Genomic DNA, 15,696 nt, shown 5'->3' with positions numbered 1-15,696 from the left:
TCTCGCTACCAATGTCTGCAATGGAAACGCCTATTCAAGAAAGAGCTATGCGCTGAGCCCAACCTCTGCGGCAGGAAAGCGCAGCTCACTAATACTATGTAATACATAAGTCCTGAAACCTGACCTCCAAAGAAGAAACCGCTATGCAAAACTATAAATGTCCCATATCCTATATCGCGCGCCATCCATTAGCAGCCCTGTAACACCTGACCAGCACGTCACGCTCAAAGCATGCATCTCGCATATCCCTCCCTGCGGAGAGCCGCATCCCACCACCACCACCACCACCACCACCACCATCATCACCACTACTTTCACTTCGCACTCACAGCAGCCATCCACTTCTGCTCATCCTGCTTATCAAAATGCAGCAGCATACCCAGCACAGGAATAAGCTGTTGCTGATACTTCTTGTCTCGTTGCTCCAAAAACTGCAGGAGCACATTCTTCAGGTACACGTAGTCGATTGCTTCTTGGATCGCTCCACCGCCCCTGGCGCGCGGTGAAGCTAGTTGCGACCGCGAGGACTCGACTGAGGAGCGAGAGGACTGCGGGATGGGAGTGGAGCTGGAGCCGCGGGCTTTGAGGGTGCGGAGTTCGTCGGACATTGTCTGTGGGTTGGTAAGTAGGTTGTATGTCGGGCTTTGTGGAAGTACGTACCTTGCTGGACTTTTGGAGCTTCTCGAGACGGCTCTGTGTCTCGTCGAATGCTCGTCGCAGATCGCTCTTTTCTTTTTCTAGCTCGTGGGCTTGTTTCTCGCTTTCGTCCAGCGCGTCTCGGAGTTGGCTCATCGCGAGTCTGACTTCAGAGGCCTCCTCGCTGGCTTGTGCGGCCCGTTTCTCGAGATCCTCCGTCTGCTTGCGGAGCGCTCCTTCGGAAGCGACCAGATCTTCTTTGTCTTCCACAGCGCGTGCTTGTGCGCGTTCGGCGTCGCGCACCTTTTGTTTCAGTTCTTCGAGCTCCCGAGCGCGTCGGCGGCTGAATGTGCTGGCTTGCTCTTCCGCACGTTCGCGTTCTTCGACGGCAAGGTCGAGGCGCTCTTGCATCTCTCGTACCCGCGTATCAGCTCGTCCCTGCGCATCGTTCAACAGCCTCCTCATTGTCTCAGCCTCGCGTCCACGTTCGCTGAGTAAGCGATGCGCATCGGCAAGCTCTTCTTCTAGGCTTTCGCTTCGGGCGCGAACCTCTTTCATTTGAGTGCTCATCTCTTGTACCTGGTCCTGCATGCTGCTGACAAAGTCCTGCGCGCTCGCAGATTGCGCCGACTTCATCTGGATCTCTTCACGTAGGCTGCCCACCTCCCGCATGAGCTTTGCAACTTCCTCTTCCAGATCGTGAACCTTCTGACGCGAAGCCTTGAGCTCGTCTTGTGCCTTTTTGGCATCTTTCGTCAACTTGTCCCGCGTTTCGATGACATCCTTCCGCTCCGTCTCCGAGTTTTGGAGATCCCGCTGGATCTTCTTGTTAGTCTCTTCCAGCGCAAGCCTTTGACTGGTTTCCTGTTTGATCTTCTCGCCGAGCGTCTTGATATCGCTCTCCTTGCTCGACAGCCGAGACTTGTATTCAGTGATCTCCGATCTGAGGTCTTTCTCGCGATTTTCCAGCCGACGGACTTCGGTAGTCTTTGTTGTCAGCTCGTCCTTCGTGCTACGCAGCTCCGCCACCTCCTTGCGTAATGATGTCAGCTCCGGTTGTGCTTTCTGCAGCACCTCTCGCATTTCGGTGAGGTCTTTGAAGCGGGATGCCGCGAGCTTTTCTGCAACCGAAAGATCCGTCTGCAACGTCTCCGCCTTTGTCTTGAGCTCCGTGAACTCGGCGGTCAGCGCCTCTTTTTCTTGTTGCGACGATTCATTAGACGCTTTGCTGGTCTTCAGCTCGGCGATCTCGGCCTCGAGCTTGGTGAGGTTTTCTTGCAGCGCCGCCTTCTCGGCTTGCAGTTCCTTGACCTTATCCTTGGCCTCAGTGTGTTCAAGGCCGTAATCAAGGAGGTCTTGACGCAGGGTATCGATCTCTTCTTGCATGTCTTCTTGGTCTTTTGCCCTCTTGCTGAGACGGTCGATCGTCGACGCCTTCTCCGCGACCTCGGTTTGCAATGTTTCGATAGCTGCGACCTTCTCTTCAAGGTCGGATTTGAGCTGCGCGACATCCTTCAGGGCGTCCTCGAGTTGGGATGGCGAGAACTCCGCATCGCGGGGGCTGAGAAGGCCTTCGGTGTCTCCAGCTTCACTGGGTGTTGCTTCAGGTGTCAACGTTCCACTTGCCTCAGGTCCCTTTCCGCCCTTCTTGTTCTTCTTGTTCTCCTTGGCGCGGGCTCTCTTCTTTGCTGCTGCGCTCTGAGGAGCTTGTGCTGGGGTCGCTTGCGGCTGCTGAACGGGTTCTGGTTTGGTCGACTTCTTGTCATCGTTCGCTTTCTGCAAGTCCTTCTTCGCTTGCTCAAGCTCGACCACAGCGCTATCGCGTTTTGCCTCTGTAGTCTTTAGTTGCTCGCGAACTTTGCCGAGCAGTCCGTCCATGGTCTCGTTCCGTTTCTCGGCCTTGGCCTGTGATTCGCGCAATTGCGAGAGTTCACCTTGGAGTTCTTCGATTCGCTGTTTGAGCTCTTGCACCTGATCATCTTCTACAATCTTCTCTCCCTTGTCCGCATGTAGCTCTTCCAGTTCCTTGGATGTTGCGTCAAGCTTTGTCTTGAGTTCGGCGATGGTCCTCTCATTCTGGTCATGCGTATCCTTGTGCTTGTGTAGCTCTTCCTCGGCGCTTTCAACCTTCGACTTGAGATCCACAATGGTGCTGTTAAGCTCCTTCTCGCGATCATCAGCATCCCTTTGTAGTCGTTGGTGGGTGTCCTTGAATGTGTTCAGATCGTTCGTCGTAGTCTCTAGATTCTGCATGAAAGACTGCGCCGATTCCTGAGCAGTAGAAAGCTCTTCCTTGAGCGACTTGTTCTCCTCCTCGAGTTTTCCGACCTTCTCCTCGCTTTCCTGTAATTGTGTCTGCAAGCGGGGCAGCTCGCTGTCGTACGAGAAGAAGTCTTCTGTGTCTTCGGTGCTCTCAGTTTGCTTGGACGCTTTAGAGGGTGACGATGGTGCGACGGACTCGGTCTGTGTTGTGGAATCGTCCGGTACAGCGTCGCTGGCAGCCGGCGCCTGGGACTTCAGCGTCTCGACCTCAGCCGTAGCCTCCTTCGCGCGCTTCTCGGCGTCCTCCAGCTTCTTGTTGAGCTCATCGCGCTCTTTGGACACCCGCTTGAGCTCCTCCATGAGCATGTCACTCTTGACGTTCAGTTGGCCTAGGTATTCGACGAATGCGCCCGTGTCGCTGATGGAAGTGAGAGGGGTGTATTCGCGTAGGGAGCTCTCGAAAGCCTCGATTGCGCCCACTCTGGCGTGTGCGATGCGGTACGACCGAAGGAGTTCTGGAGGGGAATTAGCTTGGCGCATACATAGGGAAGGCGTCACTCACCCGTATACTTGGGGTCCAGCTTGTCCAGCCTGCGCAATCGCAATTGGATCTCGCGCGGCAGCTCTGGTGGCTGTTCTGGCTTCACTTCCGCTTCGGCAGTCGGCCCCTCTTCCTCCTCCTTCTTGCCATCGCCATTCTCCGCATTCACTTCGGCGGGTTGCGCCTTCTCCTTTGGTCGCGGTGTGCCGGCTCGACTCGGCGGGTCATCTTCTTCTCCTACGACAAATTCCGGGTCAAACTCTGAGGGGTCAGGGCCCTTCCCTGCCGGCGCGGCCTTGCTGCTGTCGCCATCTTTCGATCTCGCTGTGCGCTTCGAGGGCGAGAGGTTGCGTGAGTTGGATCTCCGTGTTGTGGAGCTGGATCGTGGAGTGCCCGATGGTGAGGTGGCTTTCTGGCGCGCTTGCTCTTCTGCTATTCTGGCGTCGATGGCCCCCCGAATGCGCTGTGTCTTGTCAGCATGCCTTTGATGTAACGTGGATGGCGATGGGGTACCTGAAACATGATGCTGCTGAATTATGAAGGAGTATAGAAAAACATGCAAAGTAGACAAGTAATACACTTCCCTAATGGAATATCAAACACGGAACCATGGGGACAAACCACTATTCTGACACGTTCTGGGGTCCGTCGCGGCTAGGTGACATGGATCGGGGACGCTGGACAGGCGCTAAGATCAGCCTTCGGTAAGCTAGTGCGGCGGGAATCCTCACTTTTTCTCTGGCCATTTCCCCCACCAGAACGACAACGATAATCCAGCACAATGGCAAACGTGGAGATTTCACTGCCGCTGCCAGTCCTGCCTGAGGGCTGGGCTGGCGAGAAAGACTTCAAGGCCATCGGCCAGCTGAGCGACGCCAACGACCGCAAGATCGAGCCTGTTGGCCCGCACTTCCTCGCCTACGCCCGCAGAGTATGTGCTTCGACGATGATTGGCATATGCAGTACTGACACATTCTACAGAAGCGCAACAAGCGCACTTTCTCCGAGGATGACCGCATCCAGGCGCAGGCCAACGTCAAGAGCGTCGAGGAGGAGGACCCCGACGATGTTGACGAGCCCGAGGACCCTGTCATGCTGCAGCGTGAAGCCAAGGACTGGAAGGTAGGGCGATTGCACAGGCTGTTCTTGACTCCTACTAACATCTCCCAGTCACAAGACCACTACGCTGTGCTCGGCATAACCCGCTACCGATGGAGGGCCACCGACGAACAGATCAAGCGCGCCCACCGCAGGAAGGTGCTCAAGCACCACCCCGATAAGAAGGCGGCCAAAGGCGGAACCGAGGACGACCAATTCTTCAAGTGCATCCAAAAGGCCCACGAGGTGCTTTCCGACCCTGTCAAGAGGAGACAGTTCGACTCCGTCGACGAGGGCGCTGAGGTTGAGCCACCATCCAAGAAGGACACACAGAAGGGCAACTTCTACAAGCTCTGGGGCAAGGTCTTCGAGGCCGAGGGACGCTTCTCAAACAAGCAGCCCGTACCCAAGCTGGGTAACGCCAACAGCACCAAGGAGGAGGTCGAGCACTTCTACAACTTCTGGTACAACTTCGACAGCTGGAGGACCTTTGAGTACCTTGACGAGGACGTGCCCGATGACAACGAGAACCGTGACCAGAAGCGTCATGTCGAACGCAAGAACCAGAACGCGCGCCGCAAGAAGAAGACTGAGGACACCACTCGTCTGAGGCACATGGTTGACGATTGTCTGGCGCTTGACGAGCGTATCAAGAAGTTCCGCCAAGCTGAGAACGCACAGAAGAACAAGCGCCGTCTCGAAAAGGAGGCTGCCGAGAAGGCCGCAAAGGAAGAGGCCGAGAAGAAGAAGGCCGAGGAGGCTGCAGCTGCAGCTGAGAAGGAGGCTGCCGAAAAGGCCGCAAAGGCTGACAACAAGAAGGCCAAGGAGGCAGCGAAGAACGCGGCAAAGAAGAACAAGCGTGTTGTGCGTGGTGCCGTTAAGGACGCCAACTACTTCCACGGTGCCGGCGATGCGCCCGCTTCCCAGGTCGATGCCGCTCTCAGCGACGTCGACACCATCATCGTAAAGCAGGACAACGAGGAGTTGGCTGCATTGACCAGCAAGCTCAACGGTGTCAAGGATGCCGGTAAGATCAAGGAGATCTTCCAGGAGGAGGCCCAGCGTCTCATTGGTGCTGCAAAGCTCACGCAGGGCGAGCTCAAGGCTCTGGCTTGAAAAGCGGCTCAGGCTGCACCCACTTCTTGATAGACGTTGTTTAGACTTGGACGGAACGGGAATAATGATATGCATGATTCCATTTGTGACAACCCTCTTATCTTTCATCTCAAATTCAACTCGAATTCGCAGCCAGTATTACAGCCTCCCAGCTTACTTCCCCATCTGATGTCATGCCTTCACATGTGTCAAATGCATTCAGCGGGCGTTTCCGCGGCGGGCGGTACCAGGGTCTAAAGATGATGGCGTGGATGCGGATCGCGCGACACACCACCAAGAAGCCAAGCGCTGCCGTCACCCGGATCAGGCAGTGCATTAACGACACCCAAAGTTTGGCTTGAGCCGACATTTCTCTCTCACGACCACTGCGACAACTACCACTGCAATTCCCTTCGCCATCGTTAATCGCCCATTTACCCCGCGAGCACTATTTCCCCGCGCCAAGGACCCCTACACGACGCACAGCAGCACCGATCGCCTGCGCAAGCCCACGCAGCCAGCAGGTTTCTCGCGGTCGGACCTCACTGGCACTGCGCTCGCCTGATTGGATTTGGCCGACGACCTCGTGCCCGCAATCTCACTCCGACATCACTATGAGCGCGTCCCCCACGTCCAGAGACGGCCGACATGCGTCTCCAGCGCCGCGAAAGTCCTCAGGGCCTTACAAGGTCAGCCCGCTGCAGCTCCCCACTGGCGGACACCTCGCGCAGGACGAGGTACGGCGGCCGTCGATACAGTTCCTGGCGCACAGAAATCAGTCGCTACCCAGAGGCCAACCCAGGCCCCGTGAACGACGCCGGTTGTCGTCACCGCCGCCTCCACCGTAAGTATTGATTTGCTCATACCTCATGCACTCCGGGTATATCTAAGCTTTGCGCTGCTTTGCGCCCGTCTTCCTCTTTCCATGTACTTATGGCGCACAAATGGCGAAGTATGCTTCCAGCGTGCCAGAGCTCAGATGGGCACTTACCTCCATATCTTGCGAATACCTGGTAAGGCCCTTTGACTGACACTTCACTCAGCGTCTTCCAACCTCGGGTATCTTTCGACACCTTCGACAAGCCCGCAGACTTCATCGAGGAGAGCTCGTTCACCCTCATCGCCAAGCACAAGGACTACGAATACACAAAGCGTTCGCGGACGTTCCTCTGCGGCTTCGACGAGAACGAGTACTCGGTATACGCCCTACAATGGCTCATCAACGAGCTAGTCGACGACGGAGATGAAATAGTATGTCTCAGAGTAGTCGAGAAGGAGGATGCAATAGCAGGAGACCGCAGCGTAGAGACTGGTCGGTATCGCGTGGAGGCTGACAACACCATGGCCGACATACAAAGTCGAAATCACGACAACAAGGCGATCAATCTGATCTTGGAGTTCTCCATCGGTAAGGTTAACAAAGTTATCGACGACATGGTTAGTCTTCCGCGGTTGCTCAACTGTTTCATGTCTAACAGCAGGCAGATAAATCTCTACGAACCAGCAATCCTGGTAGTCGGGACACGGGGCAAGAGCTTGGGCGGATTCCAGGGACTACTTCCTGGCAGTGTGTCGAAATACTGTCTACAACATTCGCCAGTACCTGTCATCGTTGTACGCCCCACATCGAAACGCGACAAGGCGAAGAGCAAGCGCACCAACGACCCAGACCGCCAGGGTTACAGAGAGATTCTGGCGAAGAGTGAGAGCCTTCCTGAATTCAACAGCCCTCGTAACAGTTTCTTCGCAAACGAAGACGAGGCAGCAATAGTCGGGGGAGCGGCGACCGCACCGAAACCTGCCGTAGAGGCGCATCCTCTAGCACAGGTCGAACAAGCGCCAGACAGCAGCGAGGACGAGGAAGATACTCGCACCACCACTGTGCTCAATGACTTGGTCAATGACGATCCACGAAGCCCGGGCCCGATGATGAAGAGCCCACATCTACAGAATCTGAGCAGCCCAGAGCTTAGCAGCCAGTCTGGTAGCGACGACGAAGATGGAGACGGCGGAGTCTCGACTTCGGGAACTTCGGCAGTAGAGAAAGCATCGATCGCAACAGGGCAGACAAGTGTTGGCGAGGGAGACGCAGGCGGTGGGAATGCGTCAATGTCGTACATGGACAGTCTCACAAGTGGAGCGAAGGAGTCGAAGGAATCGAATGAATCACAGGGCGCATAGTGGAAGCATTATTCAAGGATGGGTGTGCGAAGGGAGGTAGTGTGACTCTCGAGGAGGATATGTCGTTTGGTCAGACTAAATCTGGACCGCGTCATGAAGGTTGGCGAAGGAGACATGGGCGGTGGAAACCGTCGGTGTCGTACATGAATAGACACGGGTGCAACTCAGAAAAGCCCCAAAGACACACCCGCACATTTTGGCGCACAAATTGGGGGCGCATGGTTTTAGCATCAATACCCAAGATATCTCGTCTCTCACATCAGCCTCAAAGATAGCAGATTGTGGTGTTTCATGTGCTCCTGCCAGACCCCGGTATGATCGACGCGATGACGTTTCGTGTGGCTTGACGCCGCGACATGCATGCGCGTTCCCGGCCCCAGTCCCTCATTGACTGATTGCCTCACTTGCGTAACCTTCCACATCCCCCCAAGACCCCCATGTGTCAACGTATCCATACCGCGCCGCGTAATCAATGGGTATCCGCACCTCGCCCATAACCAGGACAAACTGGCAATAGCCACCAGCCACACATTAGCTGCCGAATAACAAGACCGCCTATCCGATGATCCCGACTCTGCAAGACGACTGCGATGAGTGCATGCCCGACTATGCGCTGCACCGCAGCCCCATGACGGTCGCCATATCGGCGCTTCCTTTTATCGTCACTTTCCTCGTTGCTTCTGTAGCGGCGCAAAAGCTGTTCCCTATCTTGTCGGGGAATGCGGATCGCAAAGCACACCATGACGGCGCGCGACTGCCTGGGGCACCACAGCGCGAACGCCCCTCCATACTGAGCAGTCTACGCCCAAATGCGCGATCGCTCGCCAGTATTCTCTTCTCGACCAACTTCGCCCTTTCCGCCGTACTCGCCGAGCTCATCCTCTGCGAAATCTCCAACACCGTCAATCGCGCCACACGAACGTTAGCGCTCAAGATCACTCTTCCTTCGCTGCTCTTCCTGCTTGTCGTCGCGACACCGGCGATTGAGATTCACTCGATCATATCGGGGACTGGGCTAAATATCGGTGGAGAACAGAAGAGTCGGCGACGAGCAGCATGGGTGTTGGAGCTGTGTGGGCTGGCGACATGGCTGGCGGGGTTTTGGTATCTTGGTCGAGGGCTTCTGGGCTCGTATTTGCATGAGGAGTCGTATGAGCATGATCATACTTTCAGCGAAGGCTGTTTGGAGAGGATAGGCATTATTGGTATTAGCTTGATGGCTTCATTAGCTGGATTTGCTGCTATATCCGCGCTTTGGCATACATTTGGCGTTAAGTATCGTCCGGTAAGCTCATCGTCTCCCAGGGATAGAAGTATTTGCTGGATATACTGACTCTCTACAGGTTACTGAGTCAGACATCGGTCGCAAGCAAGCTGGTATACAAGCTACGAACGACATGCTCCTAACGAAGGAGAGTCGACTCCGAGCGGTCGAACGGAAACTCGCGGACAACCCCCAGCAAGGCTTTATGGGCCGCGTAGTAGGCTCGATTCGTGGGAACCCAGATATTCAAGAGCGCAACACTCTACAACTGGAGATACAAGGCCTCGAAACTATGCGCCATACACTCCAGAACTCCCTAACAGTTCTCCAAAACCGTCGGCAGAACCAGCTGCGATCGCATACGGCAAACGGAAGGCTGTTCAACATCGTCTCATACGTCTTCGCCGTATATTGCGCATACCGCATCATCGCCACCACAGTCACAACTCTCCGCCGCTTCTCATCACCAAACGCCAGCTTCGCAAGCAGCGACCCCATTAACAATGTCCTCGCCCTCCTAGCAAAACACTGGGACCCCACCATCGACCGCGTCGCCTGGAGCCGTACCATCTCCTTCCTCCTCTCCGGCGTCATGCTCCTCCTCTCCTTTAACAGCGTCCTGCAAACCTTCTACCTCTTCGCCCGCGTCGTCCCCGGTCTCCTCCACCACGCACGCACAAACTTCGCGCTTATCATCTCGCAGATCGCAGCAACTTATGTCATCAGCTCTGCACTGCTTCTTCGGAGTAACTTGCCGCCTGAGATGAAGAGCAAGATTGGGGATGCGTTGGGGGCGCCGCTTGAGCCGGGGTTCACGGAGAGGTGGTTTGAGGGATGGTTTTTGGCGGCGAGTGCGGCGACGGTGTTGGGGCTTTGGGCGGGGAAGAGGTTGAAGGGGGGTGAGTGGGATGATGATTGTGAGGGGGGTGAGGGGGATGTTGAGATGGGGAAGAGGAGTACGTAGATGGATGTAGGGTTGTGTTGTGTATGCATTGATCATCGCCACCATGGATCTATCGCGAGTCTGTCTCCCTGCGCATAGTCGATACATCATATCGCTCAACTTTCTTACGTGAATGGTTTCAACTGTACTACAAAGCGGTTTGTAACTTGTCTTTTGATCTTCTATCATAAACTGCAATTCGTGACCTCAGGAAAGCAACAGCCTACAGAATTCCTGATGCCATCTGTTCAAATTATCTGAATAATGCTTTCAAGATCAGATGGTTCAATCAAGCATGTACAACAGCTTTACGGATGACGGAAAAGAAAATTAATCAATCCAGAATACAACACCGCGAGCAGTTCAATCATTTGGGGCTTGTATTTAAAGTGTGGCTGCATAGCTGTGAGGGCTGCCTACCATAAGGCCAGTTTCTAGCTTTCGCGATGACGCGAAGAAACAAGTGCGCCTTTAACTCAGAGTGCGGTCTGGTCCTGCTTTGGGCTGGTCATCGAGGTTGTATCTTAGTATACGACATTGCTATAGCTTTGAGGTTGTTCACTGGGGTGTTTGCTTAGGCATCGACTCCATTCTCCCATCAGCAATAAAAGGTCCGATAACAATTCCCATACGAAACCTGCATCTATAACCCACATCTTCGGCGCGTCCACCGATATCTGCAGACAACCTCGGCGAATGCCATCACCACTCAGCATCATGGAGAGGCAGCGCCCAACGCGTTGAGTGATAGCCACCGGGTATCGCTGCATGAACGCCAAATTGAACCTATTTAGCAAGCCTGAGCCGCCCACCCGCGCTTGCTAAGCATGCATCAACCTCTGGACCCGCAATAACGCGCCATGCGCGACGAGCCGTTTGATTGAAGGTTGACGTCGATGTTGCCCGATGCAGGCGCGTTCGCGTTGTGACGTCAGGCCTGGTGGGGCAGGTGGTTCGCCCATGAAAACACATAGAGGGGGCCCTTTCTCGAGACATCTTCATACACACCACTTCTCACAAGCTCTATTCTACAGGTATGTTTGGTCGGTGAGAGATATTTTGGGAAATGTTGGCTAATTGAGGGACAGACTACTAAGAAACCTACAAACCTGTATGTTGTACCTGAGCGGGTGATGGCAGAGGCAGCCGGCAGCGCGAGCTTCATGGCATCGAGCAAGCACTCACCCAGCCATCGCACCACCTCCCTCCCTACCCATTCACCCCTCCAGCATCCTCCCGCTCCTTACTAACACACCCACCAGACTCCCAACCAACCCCAAACACAACCCCCCAACCCACAACCATGTCCGCCCCCAACGCCGGTCGCCAGTCCCCCGAGCCCGAGCGCCAATCCGGAGCGCAAGCCGGCCAGACCTCCGACAACGTCAACAGCCAAGGCGCAGGACCCAAGGAGGGCGCTGAGAAGGCGAGCGACAACACCAAGGACAGCTTGAGCAGCAACCCCCAGCACACTCTGGAGAAGCACGCTGAGGAGACTACGAGCAAGAAGGTTTAGATGAGGACTGGGTCAGAAGAACAGAGTGACGGCCTTGTAGCTGTGGAAATGAATCAGACGTGGGACCTATGGAATCACTAGGCGGTCTGAGCATGGAATGAAATGAATGCATGAATGACTATTCTCATGATATGATGTGCATGGACGTGTATGTGCTTATGCCTCGACTCTGGTCGCGTGAGTGATGTCTGTCGATGACCTCCTTGTAGCACAAATGTAGATTCGTTGCATTTCTCAAAGCCCGCCTTCTTCACTGACGCGCTATTCCCTGCTTCTAATTCGAACAGGATGCATAACCACGGAGTCGACATCTATATCATTTTGTTCGTACAACGTCGAGTTGATGACTTCACATACTCTTCTAGAGAGAACTTGCGTTCATTTGTGTGCGTGAAGCCTCCACGTTCCGCAGCCATTCGTTGCCAATTGCCCCGCCATACTAGCCTCACCAACCGCGGCTCTCGTGATTCGACCCCGCCAACGAATCACAACATCCTCTATTCCATACTTCACGCCGTCTCGCCCCCGCTATCACGCTTCTGCATCGTCCCTACCCCCAGCACCCAAGAACTAGTACCATAAATTCCACCATTTCGCCATCAAACACACAAACTCGGGCGCTTGGGTAAGCTTCACCGCACAACCATTCCGCCTCTACAGTTTAAACTAACAACCCTCAGTCTAGGGGTATGATTTGTAAGACAACACCAATAAACATCAAGATGTTGAAATATGAGACTAACACCATCAAAAGTCGCTTCGCATTATCAAATGTGCGTACTTGTGAAAGGTCGTGGGTTCAATTCCCACAGCGTCCAGTGCCTTCTTTTTTGCACTTTTTTTGGGGCATGAAGTGTGCAGCGAGAGATGTCGCTGATCACACTTCAACTGCTTGATTCATTTTTGTTGCGGCACACTAACTTAAGCAAGGTCTTCCTTGAAAGGGCTAGAGTCCCTGTCCATTGCACTTGTCAGGCTGTTCTGAATCCTCGTCTACGCACATCTCTAATATCATGATAGCTTTTCACACACGAGTCTCGTTATAACAGAAGGAGACGCTAGCTTCATTCCAGTCTCCTTTCAACCCCACGCCCCGAAGAATACATTCCATCCCCGAGTCACCCACTCCTCGGAAGTGATACCCACAGACTCCAAACTGGCAACACTCCATGCTCCTGATGGAGACGGTGGGGTGATAACCGGACTACCACCAAAATCGGGCTCGTAATCGGACATGACGATGTCTGGGTCTTCAGAAGGCGATTCGTAGCAGTCCAGTGGATTGGACCATCCCAGCGAAGATTCCCAATCTTGAAGGATAGATGCCAAGGTGAACCGAAGGCCAAGTCTACGCGCCATTCTGCTTAGTCCATGTCTGGCTTGTTCCAACATATCCGAACCCCTACCCAAGACACACCAGGTCGCAGCCGTCGAAAGGACGCATCCCAGTGTCCAAATATCGAATCTGGACCGCCATGAGTCTGCTTGCGTCGGCCTTGACACGCCGTCTTCGCTGTCGGAATTTCCAACTGAGATATTCAGTGACGGGGCGGCCGCTGGCGGCGACATCACTTCTATGTGCCCGGGAAGGTGCGACTCGAAGTCTTCGACGTATTAGCTAGGATATACGCGTTGATAGGAAATCATACCCCCGTGTGTACGGTAGTCACTCCTCGCAAATTCGCGTTCGAGCCTCTCGCTCGGCTGTACAACGCCATCGATCAGAACAGTACTGTCCCTTCCCTGAAGACGCCTCTCTTCGACTACACGTTTGATGAGGCACCACTCCTCTCTTGTACGATTCTTCCGTATGCCCCATATCTTTAACTGGCGTTCGTATTGCGACTCACTAGACGGGCGTTAAATTATCTATAGCTACACGAGAGAGTATGAATATGGCTACTAACCTTGCATGAAGGCCATACTGCTTCATGATCTTAATGACCTGGCTTAAGGTCTTCTTCTGGTCCACGAACAGCGCTTTGATCCTGTATCGGTGCTTCTCCCACGTACTTCGAGGAATGCGTGGCGCATTAGGTCTTGCATCTGTAGACATGATGAGAATGGTATCAAATTGCGATGAGAAGGTAAGAGCTGAGAGGAAGTTGTCTAACACAGCGAAGAGAGAAGAAGACTACATCTGGCAGCATAAATGCGCTCCAGCGTTCCTTTCCACGAACCAATCAAACAAAACCTGGAATGCATCACGACGTAGGCGATACCATTTTGAGAGCCTGCATATCATCCTCCAATCAGCAAAACCTGGAATTCGCAGTGGACTCGCGAGATTATGCAGGGGTCAGCAAATTCCATCACCGGTGAAGACTCGAAGAGGCGGTGCAATGATTCCCGCGGCACCACCACCAATCGGACGAAACCTGGAGTTGAGGCACATCGAGTCAAGCCGTCAGACCTGCTGACTGACAGTCACGACTTTGCATGCGCACGCATTGCTGAAAGCCTGCACATACAACCATTAATCTAGGGGCTGGATCGGAGTATCTTCTGGTAAAGCTGCCGATGTGCCTTTGCGCTATCGTATGGACTTACGAAAAGACTTCTCCTCTCGGCGCTTTCATTATACGCTTACGCGGGTCTACATACAACGCATGTGCACATGGCAAGAATACCCGTCCACGTGATGAAGATGCAGGTATGCATTCTCTGGTTGTTACGGGGCAGGTAAATAGGCAAGTATGCGCGGATACCTAGTTAATCTGCCCCAGAACCCACGTTGTGTGGCTACCTACTAGTGGCTAGGATTAGGAAGTTGTAGCAAGCGCGGTGCGGGGCTTGCTAGTATGCAGGAGCTAAGCCTCCACGAAGTCTCTCGATCACAAGATTGGGAGTTACATGCTCGCTGTAGCCAATGAACTGAGGTAGTTTGACCGTCACAATCGCTCAAGGTGTCAAAATACAGATGAGAACTGTGTGCCGAGGAATTACAAGTAGCGTATTGACGGGAAATACCAGGCTATATGCGTCCGTCCTGCAAATCCCGTGAGCGATGAATGCACGACAGCTTAGCGATAAGCCTACGACTGCCCCATCACTGCTCTAACCCAGCGCGCTGGCGCTCTTGACCCTCCCATCCCACATACGGCCCAGCGCGCTGGCCCTCCCATCCCACATATGGCCAGCCCTATGGTAGGCTCGAGTAGGACGGTAAAGTGTATCGTCCTTTACAACTTCCTGCATCCGGGTGTCAACGTCAGAGAATGTATTGGCGCCTAAGACGTTCCGTACGCAACTGGCCAATGATGAGCCGTTTCTCGTGAGGAGTTGCCCAAGTACCCAGCGTAGGGGTGACCGATGATAGTTTGGGGATATCTGTGTTGGGGTGTGGGTCTCAGCCGATGAACGTAGCACACTTTATCTAAAGCGCTTTCCCATCATCTTCAAAAATTGCAACTCAAGCATAACAGATCTTTCACACAGAACTTCATTCCTCATTCACAACGCTATTTCCGACTATCTTGTAAAGCGCAGACCACACGTACTGGTCAGTTCGCGTCGCTCAGCCAATCAGAACCGCCATGTCTACCATTTCCAACGAATCTATCATCGCCATTGTCAGTCTGGTCGCAACATGTCCGCCCTCCCTAGTTCTCATCTGGCACCTACTCAGGCGTAAAGAGCATGTTCAAAGAGACTTTAACGGTTCGTTGAGATGTGTCAACGCTCACTGTTCGTCGCTGACAGCTTCCTAGATGACGAGTTCTTTCGTTCAGCCATCGATCGCAAGATCACCAAGCACGTCGACGATACTTTACTCAAACCCACTCCTACTTACCTCTCTCGGCGATAACCATCACTCGCATCGTCGACACGGGATAGGGAACAACTCAACAAAGCTCTTCCACCACCTCATGGCAAAGCCCACTTCTCTTTCTCAACGCGCTAGAGACTATCAAAAAACCTAGCGAACAGAAGAGTCGAGCATCTTGGAAGATGGGGCGTAGTTAGATGGGTCTTAGCTATGAAAAAAAAATGTTGTTGACGACGAAAGATGGGAAGAGTGGCGTATCATAGAGAGATATCATAATAATGTTGCCAGACCACCTACAACACGTTCCCGCCTTCCTAACCTTTTACATCCAGACTATGAAGCACGTAGACCATGACCAGGCGACATATGCCATACAGCCTGATCGATTCCC

The 15,696-nt window shown here is 53.8% G+C and overlaps 5 protein-coding genes across 5 annotated transcripts; 4 read left to right on the top strand and 1 right to left on the bottom strand.

Moving 5' to 3' along the window:
• Nucleotides 1-314: 314 nt before the first annotated feature.
• Nucleotides 315-3,961, bottom strand: J4E83_005478 (uncharacterized protein; the record flags this gene model as incomplete). The annotated part of the gene is made up of 4 exons (XM_049332397.1): nucleotides 315-611; nucleotides 661-3,413; nucleotides 3,461-3,902; nucleotides 3,953-3,961. The coding sequence occupies 4 exons, from the start codon at nucleotides 3,959-3,961 to the stop codon at nucleotides 315-317; spliced, it is 3,501 nt and encodes a 1,166-aa protein (XP_049188205.1).
• A 259-nt stretch (nucleotides 3,962-4,220) lies between these two features.
• J4E83_005477 (uncharacterized protein) lies at nucleotides 4,221-5,653 on the top strand (the record flags this gene model as incomplete). Its single annotated transcript, XM_049332396.1, has 3 exons — nucleotides 4,221-4,370; nucleotides 4,421-4,561; nucleotides 4,610-5,653. The coding sequence occupies 3 exons, from the start codon at nucleotides 4,221-4,223 to the stop codon at nucleotides 5,651-5,653; spliced, it is 1,335 nt and encodes a 444-aa protein (XP_049188204.1).
• Nucleotides 5,654-6,246: 593 nt separating this feature from the next.
• Nucleotides 6,247-7,813, top strand: J4E83_005476 (uncharacterized protein; the record flags this gene model as incomplete). Its single annotated transcript, XM_049332395.1, has 3 exons — nucleotides 6,247-6,476; nucleotides 6,676-7,069; nucleotides 7,118-7,813. The coding sequence occupies 3 exons, from the start codon at nucleotides 6,247-6,249 to the stop codon at nucleotides 7,811-7,813; spliced, it is 1,320 nt and encodes a 439-aa protein (XP_049188203.1).
• Nucleotides 7,814-8,375: 562 nt separating this feature from the next.
• On the top strand, nucleotides 8,376-10,041 carry J4E83_005475 (uncharacterized protein; the record flags this gene model as incomplete). Its single annotated transcript, XM_049332394.1, has 2 exons — nucleotides 8,376-9,098; nucleotides 9,157-10,041. The coding sequence occupies 2 exons, from the start codon at nucleotides 8,376-8,378 to the stop codon at nucleotides 10,039-10,041; spliced, it is 1,608 nt and encodes a 535-aa protein (XP_049188202.1).
• Nucleotides 10,042-11,323: 1,282 nt separating this feature from the next.
• On the top strand, nucleotides 11,324-11,536 carry J4E83_005474 (uncharacterized protein; the record flags this gene model as incomplete). The annotated part of the gene is made up of 1 exon (XM_049332393.1): nucleotides 11,324-11,536. One exon carries the CDS (start codon nucleotides 11,324-11,326, stop codon nucleotides 11,534-11,536), a length of 213 nt encoding a protein of 70 aa, XP_049188201.1.
• Nucleotides 11,537-15,696: the final 4,160 nt, after the last annotated feature.

The sequence above is a fragment of the Alternaria metachromatica genome (assembly GCF_023757995.1).
Source record: "Alternaria metachromatica strain BMP 0045 chromosome Unknown scaffold_11, whole genome shotgun sequence".
Classification (NCBI taxonomy): Eukaryota; Fungi; Ascomycota; class Dothideomycetes; order Pleosporales; family Pleosporaceae; genus Alternaria; species Alternaria metachromatica.
This window is presented reverse-complemented; position numbering and strand designations above follow the sequence as displayed.